The sequence below is a fragment of the Bidens hawaiensis genome, unplaced genomic scaffold (genome assembly GCF_021521415.1).
Source record: "Bidens hawaiensis isolate Kalapana, Puna unplaced genomic scaffold, B.hawaiensis_p1.1 tig00028226_1, whole genome shotgun sequence".
NCBI classification, from domain to species: domain Eukaryota; kingdom Viridiplantae; phylum Streptophyta; class Magnoliopsida; order Asterales; family Asteraceae; genus Bidens; species Bidens hawaiensis.
The window spans coordinates 55,435-80,956 of record NW_027494585.1 but is presented as its reverse complement, the minus strand read 5'-3'; the positions used below and the strand labels follow the sequence as shown (position 1 = coordinate 80,956).

Below are 25,522 nucleotides of genomic sequence, written 5' to 3'. Positions count from 1 at the left end.
TTTTTTGTTTCCCTCCGTTTATGCGTTTTGAACTCCATTTATGCGTTTTGACCTGTGTTTATGCGTTTTGACCTCCGTTTATGCGTTTTGACCACCCTTTATGCATTTTGACAACCCTTTATGCGTTTGTCTCTGTTTATGCGTTCTGGCCTCCGACTATGCGTTTTGACCTCCGTTTATGCGTTTTGACCACCCTTTATGCGTTTAGTCTCTGTTTATGCGTTTTGGCCTCCGACTATGCGTTTTGGCCTCCGACTATGCGTTTTGACCTTCGTTTTTGCGTTTTGAACTCTGTTTATGCGTTTTGACCTTCGTTTATGCGTTTTGATATCTGTTTATGCGTTTTGTCTCCGTTTATGCGTTTGGATGTAACATCCTACTTTTCGAATAATAAATAAAATAGTTTTATTTAATTAATTGTGTGTTATTATTTAATTATGTTGAATAATAATAAGTTAAGTATGGTTTTGGAAAATAAAAGATGGATTAGGGGAATGGGTTATGAGCCTTAAGGTCCATGGGCTTATCCTACATAAGCACAATAAATCTCCATAAAACCCTAAATCCTCATTAAAAGTTAAAACACATCTTAGGTGCATTAAGTTATGATGTAAACGTTTAAGAATGTGGAAGACTTTTGGGGTTGGGTTTATGCACATTCTCGATATTATTAAGCTTAAAAAATGTTTTGAGAGTTTTATCTAAATCAAATGGTGTTCAACATGGTATCATCTACATTTCAAACTTATGCAAGATATGAATTTCATAAGACTTAGATATATTTTCGATTCTTGTTTATCACTTTCAAATTAAATTATTTCGTTGGTTCACGAAATCATAATTTGGAAAGTTAGATAGTATCATTCAAAAAACAAGATGTTCTTTTTAAGAGAATTTGTTTCAGTTCAATAGTAAAATATTCATTCATAAATCTTAGCAATTTTATTTCCAAATTTACCTAACGGAATATGATTAGTAACACCGGCTTTAATTTCACTCCTAACCATGTAGTGAATTCATTCGCGTTCTTTCCAACTGGTTGCATATAAATGTGTCAAATTCAATTGTATAATTGGTCTTTCTTTGAAAAGGTACCAACCTTATGTTTATTAAGTTCAGACATTTTACATACTAAACAAGAAAAAAAAAACAAATTACGAAAGAAGTTATACATGCTAACAAGCGAACTAAACCGGTTCCAAATTAACTTAAACCGGTTAGGTTGATTTGTATTAAACTGATGGTCACATTGATTTGTATATACAAACAAATATCTTTTCAAGTGGCTGATGCTCACATAGATTTGCAAGGCTTCTCATGCATTTGACTCAAATTCACGGGTATGAGTCTCATTAAACCCATATATTTGTTAAACGAGTTATAAAATCTCATTAAATTAAAAACTAATCTCACCAAATATTTGATATAAAAATATTATAAAGTAGGGATATACTAAAAATTAATATATGATTTATTTAAAAAATATATATATAAATTATAATTAAAAAACCATTTTATAGTAAAAAAAATAAATTGATCTTGAGTCTCATCAAACCCATATAGTTTTTAAAACGGGTTATAGTATCTCATTTATTTGTGAAACAATTTATCATCAAACCAGGGTCAAGTTATTCTCAATGTTCTCACGACCGGATCGGACCGGCCGGTCGAACCGGTTGGACCGGAGTTCGGTAAGGTTGACGGTCCGATTCTGCATAGTTGGCTCGCTTCTGTGAAAACCGGCCGGTCAGGTGCGGTCATGCGGTTGACCCGGATAATCGGGATCTGAAATCGGACCGGAAATAGACAAGAATGAGCTTGCTTTTGTCGGATCTTGATTGAAAAGGATAAGAAGAGTCAGATCTGAACGTGGGCATTGCCGAATTTGGATATAGAACAGCCGGATCAAGATCAAATGGTGAAGCATAGCTGGGTTTTGACTTGAGTTTTTACATTCACGATGGCAACTTCAGTAAAGAAAAGTGAATATGTAGGGTTTTCATTTTATTAAAAAGATGGGCTGTTGGGTTAATATCAAGACAAAGTAAACATGAGCCCATATCTCAAAACCAATGCCATGGCCCATTCTATAAATCTGATAGTGGGAAATAATATACACACATAAATAAATGTATCCGGTTCAACCGGTCGGACCGGTGAACCAGTAGGGTGTCCGGTTTGACGTCTAATCCGGTTATGAAAACATTGGTTATTCTACAAATGGTAACAAAAATGAGAAGTGTGAGAAACCATAAATAATTGACATGTGTCAAGTGGGGACCAAAAGAAAAAGGGTATAAAGGTAATTGTACACATATCTTTCTCCACATACAAGACACATGTTAATACCCCCATCATTTTAGAACGTTTATAACTTCACATGATATTTTTTTAAAAAAAAAATTCATCATACTCATATTTTTTTAATATGAGTATGGTTTTTGTTATATAAAATTTAAAATAAAAATCACTCATTGTGTGTTTTCGCACACTATTGTGTCTTTTTTCGTCATTGTGTCTTTTCGCATACCATTGTGTCTTTTCGCTTATTAATGTGTCTTTTTCGTCATTGTGTCTTTCAACTCATCATTATGCTTTTTTTAAATACTAATAACACCGTTGTGTAATAATAATATGTAAAAATAATGATAACATAACAACAAATTATCTAATATATTAAACACAATGATTAATACTTGTTACACAATAACTTGAAACTTAAAACACAATGGTGAATACGTATAACACAATAACCTAAAACGTAAGACACAATGGTGAACGCGTATAACACAATGACCTAAAACGTAAGACACAATGGTGAATATATATAACACAATGACTTGAAACGTAAAACACAATGGAAACAACACATTACACAATGACTTGAGCGTAATATACAATGAACGCAATACTATTTTTCTCAAATTAAATGAACTTGTCATATGTCAATCCAATAAAAGACAATAAACGTATTACACAATGACTAAAAGTTAATGACGAACAAAACGACACAATGACGTAATCTTTGTTTTAATTTTTGTCTTTAATATGAGTACCAATTGAAAAATATAATGATCAAAATCTATAATACAATTCATATGAAAACTCAACTAAAAGACACAATGAACAATAAAAAACACAATTAAAAAAACCCATTAATTTTTTTTTATTTTTATATAACAATATGATACTCATATTAAAGATAAAAAGCGCTTATTATTATGATAAATTTAATAAAAAAATAATGTCGTATGAAAAAGTTATAAACATTTTAAAATGATGGGGGAATTGGCATGTATCTTGCATGTGAAGAGAGAAAATTAACAAATGTGGGTTATTATCTTCATGTACTTATCATCAATTTTTATTTATTAAATTAATCTCAGCCATTCAAATCTAAGAACAATGGACTGAATTCATTCTCACCATTCTTATTTTTGTTGTCTTTTATATTTTAATTTTACACCATCAAACCATAAGTATATTATTAATATTCATACAATAAAAAAATAAAATATCTAAAAATAAATAAATATTAAAAACAAATAACATAAAACAAACTCGTAATACGAGAGATAAAGATATAACTTAGTTTAATATAAAATGGAATTTAATATTTCAATTATATTTATCGGATTTATGATGTTACAAAAAGAGTAAAATTGCAGTTTTTTTTTAAATAAAAAAAATGCTTATAATGTTAATAAAGCATTATATAAAAGCAATTTGCATCTACAAAACTTTGTTATAAACCTTTTTTGAATAGTCAATGCACTTTGATAAGTTAAAAAAATAATATAAGACAAAATCTTATAATGTATAAAAATACATATGAAAATAAGACAAAATATCATGGCATTATAAGATTTTGATTGATATCATATATCGATATATCATCATCATCATACTGCAAAAACCAAATTAAGACATTCAAAATATTAAATGGTTCAATCATTATCTTTGAAATGACATGTTAATTAAATCACCATCAAAAGGACAAGGCTTCGATTATTATTCGTAGGAGCCCTTGCCTTTATCTGTATTTTAATTTACTCATCCAACATAAAAGAACTATATATCCATGTGGTCCTATATATGGCGGTTAATATACACTTTTAAAAACAATAACAATTTAACTATAATTTAACGAAAATCTCATTTGATTGTGACGTCGTACCTTATGCTTGGCTGGAGTGTAAAAGGGGGGCAAAAAGATCAGGTAATTATTATATTGAATAGCTGCCTTAAGTGTACGTTGGTCTAATCTAGTTTGTTCACGTATGAAACGATGTGAAACGGGTGGACACATAACACATTGTGAAGTTTGGCGTCAAGGAAGTGTTTTAGTCCGGTTACAAGTGTCGGCTGGTTTTTGAGTATATATGGGCTTGTTTGGTAGTCTCTCTTAATGATTTCATTAACAGACTACCTATGAATCGGTCAGGGGTAGAATGTGTTTGGTTCACTACAAGACACCTCTGAAAAATGCTGACACATTTAGAGACTGCATCCTAATCAGTTTAACATCCTAATAGTTCAACACACTATTGTCAAACAACCCCTTAGTTAATTACGATAACTTATTTAGTTATCTAGTTAGAAGATATAAATCATTAGTTATATATGGGTTAAGAACTTAAGATGAATGTGTTTATCTTATACTCCGTAGTTTATAGTTTGTTTATTTGGTTTGAATTTCTTTTAAGGGTTTAGGACTGGTACATGTTTTATTTTGGTGAGCTTATTTATTATTTTAAGTTATATGTATTTTTTTAATAACAAAGGCCCGGACACCCGGGATCATCCTGGCAAATGGATCACATTTCCGTTAAACGGAACATGTTGACCCGGACCACCCACCCAGGAAAAACCCACAACTAGAAAGACCCCATGACTCAACCTGAAATAAAATGTTCCAGGAGAGATTCGAGACCCCAACCTCCTATATTCCGCAATTATGTGAAAATCCCTTAATGGATCATAGAAGGCATCCAACAAACTAAGGGACCTTCACATATTTGTGTTGTTGTTACTGTTGTAAATTGTAATATTGTGTATTTTTATGCTATAATATTAGGATCTATGGCTATATAAAGTCACCAACCCACCACCACACACATCATAAGCAAAAACCAATTTCTCATTACTACAACCTTAACCAACTAAAGCATGGGCTCCCTAACATTGCCTAAACTTCTTGTTGTAGACTTCACAAATGAAAACCTAAAGCCTGGTTCAAGTGTTTGGTCTTCCACATGTAATGATATCAGGGTTGCCCTTGAAAACCATGGATGTTTCATAGCACTCTATGATGGAGTTTCTTCCAAGCTTGAAGAGTCCGTGTTTCAAGCCGCAGATGAGTTGTTTGACCTCCCTACTGAAACGAAGATGAAAAACATCGTCGAAAAGCCTTACCATGGATACGTAGGGCAAATTCCCTTTGTTCCTCTTCATGAAGGCTTAGGAATTGACTATGCAACCGAGCTTGATGGTGTACAAAGTTTCACAGATATCATGTGGCCAAAAGGGAATCCCTCCTTCAGGTAATTAAGCATAGACACCCTTACGTGTCACCATATACTAACTTTGAGGGCTGGCCCCACGTAAGGGTGAGCTGGACTCCCGTCCTGGGCACGTTTTATCCGGAGACACTAAATTTATATATACTTTTTTATATGTATAAATATATAAAAATATAAAACCGAAAAACTTATTGAGCCATCTATATAAATTACTAAAACCTCAAAACTAATACTTTGATTTTGATATATACGTTAATCGTTGTTTAAAAAAATAGTTTATATATAATTTGTTAGGGCCTAAAGGTTTTTTTTGGCTCGCATAAGACACTTGAATCCTATGGCTATGTGTAGTGGAGGGGCTACAAAATGAGGCGTTTTGCGCCATATGACGCCCAGTCAGCAAATAATGAGTTTTTGTTTTAGGGGTGGTGTAATGGTGTTGTAGGCCATATATATATATATATATATATATATATATATATATATATATATATATATATATATATATATATATATATATATATATATATATATATATATATATATATATAAACCACACACATAACATTATAATAATAATATCCTTCAAACAAAGGCAGGCGAGAAAAAGAAGTCCCCCCCACCTTCTCGCCCCTTTTATCGCCCTAGGGGGGCGGTGTTGTCGCCCATTTTCGCCCTTTGTCGCCCCAATTTGTTGCCCACTACACAAAGCCTTAGGAACAGTTTTGCTAACTTTAGTATTTTATTGTTTTTTATTTTGCAGTGAAACTTCCTTGTGGTTTTCAAGGGCAGTGGCAAAACTAGAACATATGGTAATAAGGTTATTGTTTGAAAGCTATGGTGTAGAGAAGCATAGCGAGTCTCATATCAACTCAACGACATATCTTCTCCGGTATCTAAAATACCGAGCACCTGAGATGAACGAGACCACAATGGCTTTTCCTTCTCATACGGATAAAAGCTTCTTGACCATCCTTCACCAGAATCAGGTTTCAGGTTTGGAAATAAGATCAAGAGATGATGAATGGATTTCTGTTGACTTCCCTCCATCGTCGTTTGTGGTCATGGCAGGCGATGCTTGCAAGGTGATCTACTTGTGTTTTATGACTCTAGGAATATTATTAGTAGGTCTAGTTTAATGTAGTCGAGTTTTTCTTGGTTCAGTTCTCCACCTTAACGACATAAAAAAGGATTGATTGAATTTTATTGAGTTGTAAATTTTAAGTGCATGCATGTTCTTGGTGTAACAGGCTTGGAGTAACAACAGGGTGCTTTCACCAAACCACAAAGTTACCTTGGACAAGAATGGGAGAAAAACAAGATACACTATTGCATTGTTCTCATTCTTGAGTAACAAGGTCCAAGTGCCTGATGAGTTTGTGGATGATGAACACCCTCTTCAATTCAAGCCATTTAATCATGTTGATCTCCTGAATTTCTATGACACAGAAACTGGAAGGAAGTCACAAAACATACTACAAGACTTTTGTGGTGTTTAAATGTCTATCTACTTCAAGGGATGGTGGACAATGTCATGTGGTTGTGGATAATGTGTGTGCTTGAACATCTTTAATTATGTTGCAAATATTTGGTGTAACATCAAGTACTGTGTCATGCCTCATGTGTTTAAGAAAAAGTGAATGTGTTCTCTGTGATTGATTTTCTTTCCTTATGTTTTCTGGTTTGTAATATATATATATATTTCCATGTCTACTCAAGTAATTGAACTAAGTTATGGCTTTATCATATTTAGCATAGAAGTCCATTTGTTCAAGCTTCTTTTTATTTGTTTATATATTTTTTGGAACAGCCCAATTGGTCAAGCTAGTGTCATATAATATAAGTTGAAAAATGGCTTCTGTCTACCTCAACAGAAAACATGGTGAGTTAATATTTAATAGTTATGTATCTACTACACTGAGATGGAAAAAACTTGATTACAACATCTTCCTACATTTGTTGAGGAAAGAAAAAATAACGTACACTAACATAAAACATATATACAAGGAGATAGAAAAACAGTTTATATTTCGAAAAAAACTTGATTACAAGTCATTTTTTTATTATCCTTGAAGGGGCTTCAATGCTTCATCCCGCTCTAAGACCACTATGATGATAACGTATATGGCGTGTTGCCCATGTTGCCGTTTTCTGGGCGACGAAGTTGCGCAGTACATACCACATGGAATCAATCTTTGTGTTTGATTAACATGACCAATTACATGATATATTCTTTTATTTATTTTCATTTATTTAAATAATTTAAATGTTATTTAATCGTAGAAAGCAATACACATAAAACTATAAAAAGCTAACGTATCTATGTGGAGGTGACGTGGTGGTCTGTTTTTCACAATCATTATGGATGCCCTTACAGTTCGAAGAGAAATGAGCAAAAAGTTATTAGTATTACGATTTGAGTGTGTGAAAATCCCTTACAAGGAATTTTGCTTATGTGTCACCATATAACCAGGGACGGCCAAAAGGTATGATGGGGTAGTCGACGGCCATAGGCCCGACACCCCGCTAGGTTTGAAATTTTATTTTTTTTCAAAAAAAATTATATGTATTTTTATAAAAAAAAATACGTATAATCAATGTTTCAACATGATTACATAACCATCAGCTTGGTCTACTGGTAAAGAGGTATGACATCTAACCAAAAGGTTATGAGTTCTAATCTTATTTGAGATAATTTTAAACTTATTTTTATACAACTCAAATTATAATCAAGTAAGCCCATTTAAAATTAAATTGTTTAATCCCAACAAAATGTTTCTTTTACTTAAGGTCCAAAAAAAATTTCGTCTTTGGTCTAATTTTTTTTCGCCTTCTCAGAGTCGGCTCTGCATATAACTATAAATAATGTACTGTACAAGGTAAAATAAATAATTACAAAGGACACCTTATGCTAACACAAAATACTACAATATCATTGCAAGCAATTTTAATATTACCTAACACAACCCCCGTGGTTCAAGCGGAGGGTTACCGAATATTGAAACTGAATTTGAAGGTAAGAAAAAGTTGTGAAGGTAAATCCTTTGATGAATATATTTGGTAACTGATGAGTTGAGGGAACATTTAACACATGTACTTGACTATTCCAAAAACTACCTAATTTAATTTGTTGATGTTAGTTATGATTCATCTATTGTTTTTTCTTATATCATAGATATATAGTAGATTATAACAAAGGAAATATTTAGATTTTGTAAACGATAAAGTGAATATAAGACTTTTAGACATCCAAGTTATATGCCAAAGCTCATTAAAACTTTCTATGTAGTTTTGATAGAATGATAGGTACCATCTAACTTAGATGAGAGCCATGTTCACATAAAAAAGTTATGTGCGTAGTATAAGATTTTGATGCAATTTATATAGGATATCAATTATCAGACAGGTCACTATGGGCAACCAAGGGGCGCCTTCGGCCCTGCACACCGCCTAGGAGTGCGGAGAGGTGGTGGGAGGGTTCACAACGACCGGCGCTCTTGTTTTGTTTTGATGGGCCCTCATACTTTCACTCTCTCTCATATACATATATATGTATAAATATATATATATATATATATATATATATATATATATATATATCAGGGCGTTCAAGGGGCTTTAAACCACAACGTGACATTGTGGAGAAGGACTTCAAGACATTATTTCTTATGTGGCGATGACGTGAGCCCCTTCATAGTGAACAACCTGTTGGAAAATAAAGAAAAAAACAAATCTATTTGGAAAATAAAGAAAAAAAGAATGTGAGGGACCGTTTATATTTAATGCGGTGATCATATGTTATTTAGCAAAAATCAATAATTGAGAGTCAACTAGTCAAGTATTTTAATGTTGCTATCTTTTCTTTGTACTTTTTAATAGTTATGTTACCATCGGAGACTACTAGACAAAATTTTGATTTAAAACAATTTGAACACCATCAAAACTGAATCAAGACATACTGCTTCATGACATAGTAAATTGACATTAAACGTTTAGAATTATTTTGTTTATTGAATGATAATATTTCTTATCGCTTTTCTTTCTTTTGCGTATATTGAAAGATGGTTAAAACGTCCTTTATTGAAAATATACTTTTAATATGTATTTTTTCAACAGATATAATCGAACTAAAAAACAAAGGTGTGAAAGGCCTTGATCAAAGTTGAAATAGTTTTATAGAACAAAATAGTTTGTTTGATGAATCAAAATATACAAACACAAATTAAAAAAAACATACACACACAAAAAAAATCTCGAGAACCACCATTTATGGCACATACTAATATTCGATGACGTGCACATCCACAATACCGACTAATTTTGTATTACTAAGTAATATTTTTCGAGTGTACGACATACTAATAAACATAAACAATTATTGCACAATCACAGTATAAATACTTAAATACATGTAAAAAGACAAACAATTGTGGGAACTATTCATTATTTAATTACATGGAATCAAGTTTGGCACGTCAAGACATTTTTATGATTATCGTTAGGAAAAAAAAGACATTATATGATTAAATATTTTATTATATTTTTGAAATATCAATATCAAATGATATGCAATCAAAGTACTTGATCTTCTTATAATATATCACCAGATGACATTGATAATGAAATGCTAAATTATTATTTATGAATCATGAATAAAGAAAGCAGCATTAATTTGTAGATGAATTAATATTATCGCCTAGAAATTGTAAAAATTTAAGCTGTCTATATATGTTGGCTGGAAGTGTTACAAACTTACAACCTTATAGTTATGGGTTCGGAGAGTACAATTAAACTTCCTTTCATCGATTTCACGAATTTAGACCAAAGGACAGAGACGATTGAGTGGAACTTAACGAAATCCCAAGTCCACCGAGCCCTTGAAGAATTTGGTTGCTTCGAAGCAAGGTTTTCCAACATCCCACCTTCAAACATCCGTGTTTCATGCATTGCAAGAACTTTTCGATCTGCCTTTGCAAACCAAACTCAAAAACCGTTCCAATAAACCCTTTCATGGGTACGTCGGTCAGTACCCAATGGTGCCACTCTACGAGAGCATGGGTATTGACGACACACCCATTACTGATTAGGTTGAAGACTTCACCAAAATCTTGTGGCCCGAAGGCAACCCCAAATTTAGGTATCTAATTTACTTCGTTAGTTATTCCCATCTAGCAGAGGTCTTAGGTTAAAATCTTGCTTTCAGTGGTTTTCTACAAACTGCGGTTTAGATAGTCTCATGGAAAACAAATTACAATATTAATTAATTGATTAAGAGTGTATGACATAAGTGTGTGAGTTGTTTTAAAAAAAAATTGATTGATTGATTTTGTGATATGTGAAAATTTCCCAAGCATTGTTATTCTATAAATCCAATTTTGTCACTTAACTTGAAACATTTGATGTTTCACAGCAAAACAGTACAAGAGTTCTCAGAGAAACTATTAAAACTAGACCAAATGGTGAGAACTATGCTATTAGAGAGTTTGGGATTAGAAAAATATATGGATGAACATATGAGTTCCACAAATTATCTGCTTCGGGTCATGAAATACAAAGGACCCGAAACAAGTGAGTCCAAACTCGGACTCAATTCTCATACAGACAAGAACATCGTCACAATTCTACATCAAAATCAAGTTGATGGGTTGGAGCTGCAAACCAAATCCGGCGATTAGATCAAAGTTCAACCATCACCTAATTCTTTCATTGTCATGATTGGTGATTCGTTCTATGTATGTTTTACTATAACACAAAGTTTTCTTTTGAGAATGGAATATTTGGTATAAACTTTTTTTGGTATATTGCGACTAATATTCGGATTTTAATTTGTAGGCATGGACGAATGGACGTCTACACTCGCCTTATCATCGAGTGATGATGAGTGGAGACAACGCTAGGTATTCTCTGGGATTGTTTTCACTACCGAAGGCTGGTTATCTTGTTAAAGCCCCACCAGAGGTTGTGGACGAAGAACACCCTTTAATCTTCAAACCATTCGACCATGTTGAGTTCCTCCAGTTTTACTACACCGAGGCTGGTCAACGAGCTCCATCTGCTCTCAAGACGTATTGCGGTGTTTGACAATCCTACATTACTTGTTTTTCTATCCCCTCTTTAATGTTGTAAACGTTTCAGTTTAAGTGTCTCGTATGTGTTTGTTATTGTGTCGTTGAGTTCTTGTACTTCTATAATCGCATGTTTTGTGAAACGTGAAAAGGGATTTAAGATCCATAGTCAAAGACATGATAACTTAGCATACAAATAACCAAAAAGTTTTAAGCAAAACTAATAACGTATATATATGATTGGTTTGATGGATAGTCATGCAAAGTGTATTGATCATTTGCATAAAGCTCGAGGATACAAAACTGATTGTGAGGATAGCTTTGACGCGTGAATGGTGAGCAAATCTCTAGCTAGTAAGGATACATACCATCGATCAGAATCTAGGTCATTCACTTCCAGCTACTCTAAAATATTAAACATTGATGAGTCTTCTTCTAACACTTTCAACTCACCAACTAATAAAAGTATGTTTATTCTTTTAATTTAAGGCGGGTCAACCCACAAGATATAGACAAGAGGCTTGAAATCAAGACATTATGAAGACACAAAGCAAAAACCTATGCGCATGGCGCATATCACATATGCTCACGCATATCACATATGCTCATGCATCACATGCTCAGGCATCACACATGCTCATGCATCACATATGCTCAGGCATCACATATGCTCACGCAACACATGCTCACGCACCATATATGCTCACGCATATCACATCTGCGCGTGACGCATCCGCGCGTGACGCATATCACATGCTCACGCATATCACATCTGCGCGTGGCGCATCCGCGCGTGGCGCATATCACATGCTTGTGCATATCACATCTGCGCATGAAACATCTGCGCGTGAGAATAAAGAGAAGACCTCGCGCATCCTCAGGATAGGCGCATATCACACATGCACATAATCAACCTCGTCCTTATCCAAATCAGGATAAGGACAACCTTGATTGAGCACGTCAGACAACCTTCCAGAAGGTATCTTTTTAAGGAATAAGAATATGCTGATGTTGACAGCTGCCAATGAAAGGTGGACAACTCAGCAAAACCCATGTGCTACCACGTGATTGCACATGGGTCAGAGAATAATCAATGAAAAAGCACCAGGTGTCCCAAGGACACGTGGCGCGAAGCAATAGGAGGAGGCCAAAAAGGCCCTAATTGGGTCTGAGCCCAATCATTGGAAACCCTAGCACTATAAATACCACATCAACTCCACAAGGAGAGGTATGCCCTATTACACAGTATTACACATTATTAAGAAATACATTCCAATTCCTTACCCTCAGATTATTATCTTCTCCTACAATCTCTTATTCTCACACCGGAGGGTTACCCCAAAGAGGACCCCTCTGTCCCTTTCTGAGGGGTAAGTTTACGGTGCTGTTCATTCTGTAGGTGGAAGAATCCAGATCCCAGAGAACCATCGGTGAAATAGCATAATCACACCCGAGGAAAGTTGATCGTCTACCAGTGAGTCGATCCACGTTTCTTCAGTAGTTTTGGCGAATGACTTCTAATATAATCATTATATAGTTCATACATAGAATCCTATATAACTGAATACACACATTGTTGAGGATTAATAATTCAATCATAGACTGATTACAAACCTTATGTTGAGGAATATTGAATAATTCACATGGTTGGAAATTTGGAATGTGTGATTATTTGAGCAAACGATCGACGAACAAATGAACGTATACAAACCTTTTGTTGAGGAATACGTCAAACAAACGAATGACACGACATAGCAAAAGGTATTGAAATAACTATTGGGTTGTTGATCGATCGGGTTAGAATAGGTACGGGTGAGGGAAACGATCGGGTGGGGAGAAAGTAGTCTAAATAAAACCAACCTAGAAAAAAAAGATACATTTAAACTTAATCGGATTAATCAGTTATGCCAATGTTTCCTTTTTTACGCCCATAATCTCAAGTTCTCAACTAAAACTTGATTTTTTTTCAAACCTAAAACTCGTATCACCCAAACAAACTACTTGTTTATGATTTAGGTCGGTTGAGTTAATCAAGATGAGGTTAGTTTTTGAACCTGAAACCCGTATTACCCAAACCAGACTACTTGTTTATGATTTAGGTCGGTTGAGTTAATTAGGATACGGTTAACTTCTGAACATGAAACTCGTATTACTTAAACTTGTAATGTTGCACATTACATTTCCCCATATTTATCTCCCTTCAACTAAATAATACTTATTTATTTTTTTAATTATTATTTCTCTTTTTTTAACTCATATTCATCTAAATAAAAATATTAAAAAGGTATATGGGGTGAATAAAAAGAACCAACTTTGGGGAATTGATTTGGTTTCTCATAAAAATACGGTGGATGGGATGTAAAGATGTTCTCAATGGTTTTTGATCATTTTCCCTAAAGTTTAACAAGGTTAGAGCATTCACAGAATCCAAATCCTCATCCATATAATTTAACTAAAATACCCATTTATCCATAAAATGTGTTTATTTTTTTAAAAACCTTCCACATCCAATTCCCTATATATATTTAAAACTAATTTGATAATACTTTTTGCTCTCACAACCACGTTATAATATGGGATAGGGGATGAAAGTCGAACCCCAAAAATGGGGAATTACTTTAGTTTCCCATATAACTTACAGTATGAGGTATAGGGATGGGGATTTCATTGTAGAAATGAAAATGAACTAAAAATCATATTATCCTTATAATTTAGATCCGGGAAAGTACATGAACTCCATTGTAAATGCTCTTAGAGATGGATGATCTGATGTGAATGCCCCCTTATCTAGATTGAACTAGCCAAAGTATTGGTCTTTACAACTTTACAACGTACACCAAATTTCCTCATTGTTTGGTATTGAACCCAAAATTTTCCGTCTAAGAGGCTTGCACTTCTGCCATGTGGTCTAGTTGGTTTAAGTATAAAAGCACAACACAGAAGTTTAGTCAGTTGTGTTTGAGCGGTTGTAACTTGTTCAATACTGGACCGGGCTGAAAACTGACTCTGCATTTCTGAGAAGTAAGAAGTTATAGCCTTAAGGCAACGGCTGGACCGGCATTGGTCATTGGGCCGATTTTTAAACACCCTAGCAGCATGTTATTTTGCATTATATTTTGCTGGGCCACCAATTTTGGGCTATAGCTTCAGCTATTAGCCTATTACTATTGCATTTTTATCTTGGGCCGACTCCCGGCTGTACCACAAGCCCACAACTTTCTGGTTTTGATTCAAACTTAAAGAAAGTATTAGTTCTTAATTTAATTATTTAACTACTTTGTTTTTACGTCAATATAGATATTATAATATTCTCTTGTTTAAGTTATCTTTTTTTTATTCACGACTACTTTCCACACTTTGTCCTTTAGCCAACGGGGTTTAAAAGTTTATTATTTTTGTCAACGACTTCGACGTGTTTATGGAACATGTGACCTAACCTAAAATGTTATAAAATCACCTGGGTGGCAATTATTAATTATATATGTGTTTTTTTATTCGAGGTGGTTGTTCATTTACGATTAGAAATAAAAAATATGGTATGTTGTTTACTTGTTTGCAATCAATAACGGATCTAAAAAAAAAAGGGTAACGCGGCTTAAAAATATTTGTTCAGGGGTTGCCAATACATAAAATAACAAAGAAAAAAAATTACACTTCGTCAAAAAAAAAATTTGAATGGTGGCACATGCTACCCCTCGGCCATGACTAGCTCCGCCCATGTTTACAATCCAACATTATAGATAAACGGAATTACACAAATATACATGCATAAACTTTGTCATTTAAGAAATGAAATTCGTTTTTAATTACATCATAACAATAATTTACATACAGTATGTAAAATAAAATATATAAATATATAATTCCATACAATTCACAAAATATCAAATATATATATGTATATATTATGATACTCCATAAGGAATTTATACATGATTTTCTCCGTACACAATAAAATATTACAAGTTTTCAGTTGATTGCAGGCCACAATACTTCTCTAATGCATATTTATCATTAATATTTTCTTCCTTGATGAAGAATTTAAAAAACTCTCCATAATCAAAAGGCTTAAAGAATAAAGGGTGTTCTTCATCCACCAGTTCCTCAGGTGCTTTTATGATTTTGTCCCATTTCGGTACCGAAAACAAACCAATCGAATATCGATCTTTTTCTCCGTTCATAACCACCCTATGAGTCGCTGCATGTAAGCGCCTATTCGTCCAAACCTGTATCGATCAATCCACATTATTATTCACGATTAGTATGAAAAGTTGAAAACAATGAGACTTAATTAACTTACATTAAAGGTTACTTGGAATATAATGAACTAGCTAGAGTTAACTTACTTTGAAGGTTTCTCCAGCCATAATAACACAGCTGTTATCTGAGAATTTCACTTTGAACCACTCTCCATCTTTGTTTTGCACTTCTAGTCCTTCAACTTCATTTGATTGCAAAATTGTCAATATATTTTTATCTGCATGATCAAGTAGTCCCATATTGGATTCATCTTTAGTAGGAGGTCTATATTTCATAACCCTTACAAGATAGCTTGTAAGTTCCATGTGTTCATCTATGTATTTCTCCAAATTCAAGCTCTCAAGAACCATCATCCTCACAACCTCATCTAGCTCCTTTAACTTCTCCGAGTAAACTTGTACGGTTTCGCTGTTAAAAATTTAGTAACACCGTACATTTAGAAAAAAATCATGAATATCATACCATCATGAATATCATACCAACACGCGTGTTACACTAGTATAGTCGTGTGACAAATCATTATATATATTGAATGACATGATGTTTAATTGACAGTTGACTAAACTTTATTCAGTTTTTTTTAATGACAAATGTTACTGCTACTCTACTTTATATTTATACCATTTATACCAGTAATTAAATAGTTTAGTTGACTTACCGGAATTCAGTATTGCCTTGAGGCCACATGAGATTAGCAAAGCTTTCAGGATCTTCGATTCCTAAGCTCTCAAAGATCGGAACCTTTTTGGCTTGTCCGATGTAGCCGTTATAGAGCTTTTCAGTAACATTTCTTACCTTTGTTTCTAAAGGAAGATCAAACAGGTGTTTCAAGGAAGAAAACAATAAGTTTCGAAGATCAAGTGAGATCCCATTGAAGACTGCTTCAAAACAACCGAATTCTTGGAGGGCTTTGAAAACATGGGATTTTGTTGTGTCCCATACGAGGGTTCCTCGGTTTTGTTTGTTTATTTCGGAAAGGTCTATGATGGGAAGTCGAAGAGGTGATTCGGAACCCATATGTGTGTTGTTTTGTGTTGAAATCATTAGGTAAACGAATTTATAAGGGTTTGAATTTGTGAATAAAAAACAAGGAGAAGAAAGAAAGTGGAGAATATTCACACATTATTTACAAAGGTGTACAAGAGGGATTACATCAAAACTTGATTAATAAAAGTGTCAAAATAAATAAATAAATAAATAAATAAATAATTTGAACACCAAAATTTATCTATATAAAAGCCTATACAAAAAAATATATATGTCGTTTTCTGGTTGCTTTTCATACTCTTTCAAACCATCAGATTATTTAATTTATGATTTAAAATTTCATATGCGTTTGACACGAATTCGTAGGTGTGGGTCTTACAAATCCTGGTTATTTGTTAGATAGATTATATCTCATTTATTGGCGAAACCCTTTCATAAACAAACAGTAATTTTCATGGGTCATTGGTCTCACGAAACCCATATAATCGTTTATTATTTATTTGTGAAATAACTCCTTAATTATCAAACAATAATTTTCATGAATCATAGGTCTCACTAAACCTGAATAGTCATTCAACGGATTATAACATCTTATTTATTTGTTAAAGACTTTCATCATCAAATCTTAATTTAATTTCTCTTCTTTACATATTCTCTGTCGTCGGTCTATCTTCTCCGTCACCGGTTAACTTCGGACTACCACACACCATCGTCAACCCCCCACTCATGCGCGCATCAACCACCATCGTTTTAAACCAGCCATGATCAACATTTTGAACTAGTCGGTTTCCAATACCGAAACTAAAAAAAAATAAGTTTGTCGATCAACACCCAAATAAAATAAATTAACAGTTTCCATGGTGCATTAATATTTCTCGGCGAATTCGCTTATATGTGCATTAATAGTCATCTCTATTAACAGTTTCCAAATAAAAAGATAAGTTTAACACCCAAATAAATAATTAAACGTGAACTCGTTTAATTACACAATTTTGTTTATATGTGCATTAATAGTATTATACTCGGCTTTAAATCACCAAAATGTAACGTCATCTCTATTTATATGAAGTTTTGATTTGTAAAGAAATGAACTATCTTGTTTTGGAATTGACGAGTTGTTCTTCATACATTTAATACCATTTTAAGTAATTTCCAGCTCACAACAAATTCGTAGTTAAATTCATCACCACATGTTAAGATAGCATTTTCTTCTGTTGCGTCATGAACTCTATAGAATCCAAAAATTCTGTGCATTAAAGTATAGTTAAAAAAAAGTGTTATTATTATTTTGCCAACGTCTAAAAATCGATTTGTAAATATAAGTATATAATTAGCCCGTCGATAAGTTCATTTTAATAAAATGAATACATATGTAACATATATGTATTAAGAATGAAAAATATGCAATTGTTTTTTGGTCTTAAGTAAATATGTAACCAATGATTCTAGGAAGGAGAAACATATAATTAAGAAAGAGAAATATGCAATTGAGCTTTTGTGGGAAAATATGCAACTAATGATATTTGGGAAAGAAAATATGTAAATGCCCATACTTTAAATTATGATATTTTATAAAGTTTTTAATTTGTAGTTGCAATAGGGTTACTACACTTACGTTAAAATATAAGTTTTATACAACACCAAGTTGGCACGCGGGCATAACCCAGTAGTTATACACTTTATATTCTATATTCACTGATGAATATATTGTTAAAGACAGTAACAACTTTAAGATCAGATATGTTCGTATTAATTTGTAACTAATAATAGTATATTGATCTATATGATTTATGAAGTAAAAACGGAGCAAAATTATAAAAACACGTTAAGTATTTAACTTTACATCACAATTGAAAAGGCGTAAGTTTTAATTTCATTAAAACGATTTTCTAGTTCTTTGACTCAAAAAATAACCTATTTTTGTTTATGAACCGTTTTTTTAATATGTTCACAAACATTCGTATCCTCTTTTTAAGCATAATTATTCTTAATTGTTACGTCAAATTCTTTAATTAATTAAAGATGATAAAAATAATTATTTTTTTATTAAAAACCCATGGGAACGTGTTACCAATTCCAATTACACATACATATGGTTAGATGCAAAGGCTAACATCTAACCCTCTACTAGAGTAACATCGATCATTTCAGACGTCCGATTCTTTAATTCAAACAATATAATAATTATAATTTTTATTAAAATCTATGGGTCTTATCATGTAGCTAGCTAGTTTATACACGCATGATAACAATCAATACATTAGAAGTCATCTACAATTTTTCATATTCCGTTAAATAATAATTTCAAAGATCATTATATCTAAATTTTATTTAAAAAGTTGATCATAATATTCTCATGCTTAAAAAATAACTGTCATTAATTATTGTTTACAAAGTCAATATGTCACCGGATAGTTTTTTATTAGAATTATAGTAAGCATGAGATAGTTATGGAATTATGAAAATCATACTTATGAAATACCTGCTCCTTTTGAGGTTCAAGATTAAACAACGTTCAAGGAAGTGGGGTTGTTATATATCCATAAAATATAACAAATGCATAGTTTTGACCCAACCAAAACCCTAAAAAAACGTTATTCGTGTCTGTGTCTTAAATAGATTGGTTCAGTTCAAGCTACAGACAAAATACGCCCATTTCTATGACATAACTATCTTTGGAATATAATTATAATAATTTATTTTTAATGAATTAATTTGATATAAATATACCAATTATAAACTCTCAAGCTCTTTGCTTAACAATGAATTACCGAGTATCACATGATTTTTTTTTGGTGGCATTACAAGATATTTATTCTGACATGACCGCTCATATAGTGAATTGTGGTCGCTATAGAACACTTGTGCTGTTCTATGCGATCGGTGTAGGGTTTGATCATATTTCATTTCTGACAAACCTCATGTGATCGGGATAGATTTAACAGGAATTTTAATCTTTGTGAAAATTTATTCCGACCACATGTGGTCGGGAAAACATAAAAACTTTTATTTTAGATTTTTTTTATTCGTTAGTTGTGTGTTATGTATTTACAACACATATACCGACAACGTGTGGTCGGGTTGGCATGGTTTAATTTTAATTTTTTTAAAGTTAGGGGGAACAATAAATATCTGAGCGCCATCTGAAATCTTTTCCCGACCACATGGTTTCATTTTATTTTTTATTTTAATTTAGCAGGATAGGTTTTCTTTTATTTTTATTTTGTTTTAACTTTTGAATATCATCTAAATCAATTTTCCTCATCACATGTGGTCGAGATAGGTTTCTTTTATTTTACTTTTTTGGATGCCATCTTAAAAACTTTTCCTGACCACATGTGATCGAGATATGTTGTTTTTTTTTAAAAAAAATCAGTTTACATTTATTTTTAAGTGAGAAAAAATTTGCGACGAAACTTTTTACGACCACTTGTGGTTGGGAAAGGTCTATGTATACCGATCGATTTTATACTGACCACAAATTTGACTTGTACCGACTTCTTTCTACTAACCAACCTATGTCGACCACATGTGGTCGGGAAAACCTATACTGACAACATGTGGTTGATAAAGGCGATATTATCAGAGCAATTTACTTGTAGTGATGAAAAAATATGGATGTACCTTTAATAATGATGATCAAAGTAAGATTTTGATCATATGGTTTACATCAACTTTCAGAACATAATATCAAATTATCAATACATATAATGACATAAATACACACATACGTATATGTACAAATACATACACTCATTTACGTATCCAAAAGGGGTTCCAAAACGACCTGTCCCGCAAAAGAGTATGCCGGCCTAGACTACCTCGTCTAACTTTTTTAACGATTAAAAGAAAGAAATGTATTAAAAATCTCTACCGACGTGTTGTGACACCCTTGATACATATGACGCCGCTCGTCATATCAATTAATCCAAAAAGTAAAAAAAAGAGAAAAAAAAACTACTATTTTCTTACGAAGACATGTCGTCGTCGGAATAAGGTTTGAGATGGCGCAATAGTATTTAACTAATACGCGTTATTTGTAAACTAGAGTAATTAATTGAGAGAGATATAACACGAGAGACAGATAGGTTAACGAAAAAAGAATTGACAGTTTGAAGAGTTGACTTTGTTGCTAGCCTTAGGCTGAGGGGTGTGGGGCGCTAACCTGGGCGCGTGAGCCCCTCCGCTCGCGCCCCCAGGCGCTAACCCAACACCACCGGGGCGCGAACCTGGGCGCGAACGGGGCGCGAGCGCGAGCCCCCAGGCAGGCGTGAGTGTGGTCGCGGGAGAAGAGAGAGGAAAAGCTGGTGGGCCCGCCCAAAAGAGCCGTTGAGCTCCGTTTTTTTTTTAAAAAAACCTTTAAAAACTCCTATATAATACCCCAAAATCAACCCATTTCAACCATATCAAAACACAACTTCAATCTCCAAACTCATATATAATATCCCAAACTCCTATATAATACCCAAAAATGTCTGGAAATTGGTACCCAAACCTAGATTCAGGTTATAGTTACGACGATTTATGGTCGTCACCAGACCAATCGATGTTTTATTCGGGGCCGCAAGAAACATCCGGCTTTCAACCATCCAACATACAACCGTCTCCTAACTTTGTTGTTCCAGAGACACAAGAATCACACGGTGATGCTTCGGGAGCAAGAAGACGCGTCCACCGGAAAAAACAACTTGCAACGGACGGGCCGGGACCGGCTTCGACTCCGAGGACGAAACGGAAAACCACTCCGTGGTCATCGGATGAGAAGGAAGCCTTGTGTCGGGCTTGGATAGTCATTTCTGAGGATCGGCGTTGCGGTAATTGTTTTAACGTTTTTAAAAATGATTTTTAATAAAAAAGTTAAATAAAAAAGTTAACTGGAAATCTAATTTAATTATTCATTTTGCAGCCGACTACCAAAAAAGCAAGGTTTTTTGGACAAAGGTTAGGGAGACGTTCTATACGCTCGTTGGGAGTACAGAGCGAAACGCCGATATGATTTCGGGTCGGTGGTCCGAAATCAGAAAATTTGTCGGCTTGTTTACTAATCTTTTCAACAGGAACGCCGGTCGTATGAGACCAAGTGGCAGTGATGATTTGGCGGTTTACAATTTCACTGTCGAATAATGGAGGCATGAGTGTTTGCGGAGGTATGGGACGGTGAAGACGTGGGACGATTTAAAGTTGTGAGAGAGGTTGAAAAGGTGTTCCAAGTGGGTTGAGCTTGTGGCGCCGGACCATGATGCGGAAGTAGGGCCGAAACGGACTAAAACTAGTTCGTCTGGAGCGTATAGCACTTCCGCCGGGTCGGATTGCCGCGTTGGATTCGACCTAAACATTGCGGGGGAGGAAACGTCTTCACCGCCGAGGAGGCGGCCATTGGGACGGGACGCCAAGGGGAAAAAACCGGCTGAGGGGGGAGCCGTAAACATCGTCGATCTTGTTGAATCCCTCAATAAATTCAACAAAACCATGGAGGTGGTCTCTAATGACAAAAAGGAAAAAAGTCGAATGAGAGACTTGGACTTCCTTACAAGAGACTTCAGTAACCTAAATCCGGTCGATCAAATGCTGATGGAAAAGCAAAAGGAACGTATCCGAAAGAGGTTGATCGAAGAAGATCAAGCCGAAGAATAAGAATAATGTTTTTTTTAGTACTTTAATTTTTATTTTATTTTTAGATATTAATGTGTTTTTTTTAATGTGTGTTTTTTTTTAATAATTTATGAGTTTTTTTAATAATAAGTTTTTTGAATATATTTATAAAAAAATAAAAAAAAAAATCCGCTGGAGCCCCTGCTGGAGCCCCTCCACACCAGGGCCAGGGGCTCCAGCGGGGGCTCCAACACCCACCTTATCCAGTTTCTCTCTCTGCCACACGTCACAATATTATTGGCTGGAGCCTCCACTCGCGCCCCCGTTAGAGCCCCCCACACCCCTCAGCCTTATGGGTGCCAGCTTAATATTTGATTAAAAGTACTTGTGTACCACATCACATCACATGAACAATAAAGAAACAAAATATATATGCTGAGTATATTGCTAACCATAAACTTTAAATAAATCATTTATAGGTATATGTTTGGTATTTTATAACATTTGTTTATTAATATATATGTAACGATGTCTAATTCTATATTTAACGTTTCTTATATTGTTCTGCTTTGCCCTCTCGAATATCCTAAGGTGGAGAAGGAGCTATGTGTGGTGTATGATTCTTTTATTGATTTTTTAATTAATAAATTTGTCGGTATCATTGTTTACTTGGATGATTTAAAAATTGAGGATGTATATAGATAATGTTAACTAGTGTCATGGAATTTTAAAAAGCATATACTATTAAACAAGTGTGACGTCATCGTTAAATTCAATCAAATAATATCTTATATGATAAATATGAAATTTTATAAATATTTTATCAAGTTAGGTAATTTAAATGGAAAAAATGAATTTTTTTGGTTGCTAGTGAATTAAATGTCTTTGACATAATGACATATGATAAAAATGTTTTAATACTCGTTAAATTATAATATCTTAATCGCATTATTTATTCATCTTAGCGTTGATTTAATTACTCTTTTGTTTTAAAGATATTTCTTCACTCAAGATTAAATGGTCTAGTGATACGGTGTCTCTTCTTAACAATGTGAGTTTATCTGTGGGCTCAAATCCTTGAAAATGAAAGTCAAATTGAAGAATAACATTTAAAATGATAAGTAATGTGCCACCGTTTTTGTATAACTTGGAGTCTTGGACGGTATCTCAAACTCAAGAGTCTTAGGTCTAGGTATGATGGACAAGTGAGATCGTGATTCTCTAGAGTTTGGGACCAAGATAGAATATAGGATGGTCGAGAAATTTGACTTATAAATTATTAATGGGAAAAAAAAAGATAAAATATGGGATGGTCAAGTAGTGAATAATGAAATATACGTTTCTATAATTGTTGGTTAATTAACTTGTTTTGTTTTTTCTGATTTTACTTCATGTTATGTTCAGGATCGAAAGCGGATCTGGTTCGTTAAATGATTTTAGGCTAAAGATGCAGCAGATTGGTGATATGTTTTATATGGGCTAAAATATACAACTGGGCCCTATAGTTATTGGGTTGGATCCGTCTTCATATTTTATTGAGATCACTCAAACACAAATATTTTATTGGATTGGAAAAGAGAATTGAGTTGTGAAACTAGAAACTTTGGTAATTAACAACTCAGATGGAGTGAAAAACTTTTCGGATTGGAGTGATAGTTAGGTTTGGATTCGTGATGTATGGTGCCAACGAAGGTCAACTATTTTGTGTGGTGCATGTTTAAAAAATGACATGGAGTTGGGGTCCAACATCTGTCAAAGTAGAAACCGACCATAATACTTCACTTGTAAGTTCCATTTTGCTATTTGGGGCTGTTTGTGCTCCAAATGTTCGTGCTCTCCCTGGGTCAGTAGAATGGACTTGATGGCCTTGCTAAACAACTTATGGTTGCCTAACAAACGGTCCAAACTAAGGTAACCCTTGATTACAAAGTGTATTGATGAATTTGAAAAAAAAAAAGATTGTTAGCCTTTGGAATGACACTTGCTCCCCGTTAGAGACGTTGGAGAAATTAAACATGATCCTTTCAGTTGGGTTAAATGTAAGGCTAAGAAAGATACTTTGAATTAGATAAACTGGTGTTACCTCCTTAGGGCTGTCAATTTATGACACAGACTTGTTAACACGACACGACATGACACATGTTTTAATAGGTTTGGGTTTGAGCTTAACAAATTTAATGTCTTAAACAAGCTGATTTGTTTAAGACATGTTTAAATTCGTGTCTTAGCAGGTTAAAGACATGTTAACCTGTTAGTAACATGTGTTGATTTTTAATTTAAAAAATAAATAAATATACACTCCTGAAGTCCTAAACCTAACGTCATACTTATGTACGATATTTCCCTCATGTCCTTCAGAAGCCGATCGGCATTTTATTTTTAATGAATGTTATATTTGCTTATATCGTTTTTTTTTGTCTTAAGTATGTTATGAATTTGTGTTTTTTTTGTTTCAATAATGTTATAGATTATGTATTAATTAAGACTTGTGTATACTCTTTTTGATTTTTTTTTGTTTCATTACTATTGTATCATTCATTATGACTTTAAACAAACCCCTTAACAAGTTAACTCGTTACTAAACAGGTCCATGTTCGCATTTAAAAAAATGACACGATTAGTTATCGTGTCGTGTTCGTATTTAGTACCACATGTCATCGTGTCTTGTCGTGCCCGATCTGTTATGACAGTCTTAGCTCCCCTTTATCTACTTTATGTATGTAACTCGTATTTTTTCTATGCCTTGCTAGATTTGTTTGTGTTAACGACAAGACGATTGCATCAGTGAATCAAAGATCCATTTTTTGATGACTAATATTATCAAAATCAAGAAGAAATAAGTTGGAGAATATTTAAGGGGCCAGCTAACCCTTTTTAGTCTTTAGAGGCCTAAAAGAGTCGAGTTTATTTATTGAATAATACAATTTTTTTGCTTAGAATCGAAACACGAAAGAATATAGCGATACTCATTTTTGTATGACTTTAAAAGGCACAAAACCACACGAGTCTAACCTATACGTTTGGCACATCAAGAGCTAAGGAGGTTGTGACGAGAAAGAAAGAAAGAACCGAAAACAAATCAATCAAAACCAAATC

General features: G+C 33.6%; 2 protein-coding genes and 1 pseudogene across 3 annotated transcripts; 2 read left to right on the top strand and 1 right to left on the bottom strand.

The window, feature by feature from the left end:
• The first annotated feature begins 5,112 nt into the window (after positions 1–5,112).
• On the top strand, positions 5,113–7,078 carry LOC143576480 (putative 2-oxoglutarate-dependent dioxygenase AOP1). Its single transcript, XM_077060553.1, has 3 exons — positions 5,113–5,543; positions 6,286–6,607; positions 6,773–7,078. The coding sequence occupies exons 1-3, from the start codon at positions 5,170–5,172 to the stop codon at positions 7,019–7,021; spliced, it is 945 nt and encodes a 314-aa protein (XP_076916668.1). The 5' UTR covers positions 5,113–5,169; the 3' UTR covers positions 7,022–7,078.
• Positions 7,079–10,247: 3,169 nt separating this feature from the next.
• LOC143576479 (putative 2-oxoglutarate-dependent dioxygenase AOP1.2) lies at positions 10,248–11,841 on the top strand (annotated as a pseudogene). Its single transcript, XR_013142961.1, has 3 exons — positions 10,248–10,659; positions 10,933–11,254; positions 11,355–11,841. The product of XR_013142961.1 is annotated as a putative 2-oxoglutarate-dependent dioxygenase AOP1.2 (transcript).
• Positions 11,842–15,472: 3,631 nt separating this feature from the next.
• LOC143576478 (putative 2-oxoglutarate-dependent dioxygenase AOP1) lies at positions 15,473–17,029 on the bottom strand. Its single transcript, XM_077060552.1, has 3 exons — positions 16,506–17,029; positions 15,934–16,255; positions 15,473–15,813 (listed from the first exon to the last, which is right to left on the bottom strand). The coding sequence occupies exons 1-3, from the start codon at positions 16,889–16,891 to the stop codon at positions 15,547–15,549; spliced, it is 975 nt and encodes a 324-aa protein (XP_076916667.1). The 5' UTR covers positions 16,892–17,029; the 3' UTR covers positions 15,473–15,546.
• Between the last annotated feature and the right edge of the window lie 8,493 nt (positions 17,030–25,522).

Excerpts from the sequence above, each read along its gene's own strand:
- LOC143576480 (XM_077060553.1), top strand. The coding sequence starts at position 5,170 with ATGGGCTCCCTAACATTGCCTAAACTTCTTGTTGTAGACTTCACAAAT. Across the intron at positions 5,544-6,285 it reads AAAGGGAATCCCTCCTTCAG|TGAAACTTCCTTGTGGTTTT; the intron begins GTAATTAAGCAT and ends TTTATTTTGCAG. Across the intron at positions 6,608-6,772 it reads TGGCAGGCGATGCTTGCAAG|GCTTGGAGTAACAACAGGGT; the intron begins GTGATCTACTTG and ends TTGGTGTAACAG.
- LOC143576478 (XM_077060552.1), bottom strand. The coding sequence starts at position 16,891 with ATGATTTCAACACAAAACAACACACATATGGGTTCCGAATCACCTCTT. Across the intron at positions 16,256-16,505 it reads CAAGGCAATACTGAATTCCG|CGAAACCGTACAAGTTTACT; the intron begins GTAAGTCAACTA and ends AATTTTTAACAG. Across the intron at positions 15,814-15,933 it reads TGGCTGGAGAAACCTTCAAA|GTTTGGACGAATAGGCGCTT; the intron begins GTAAGTTAACTC and ends TGATCGATACAG.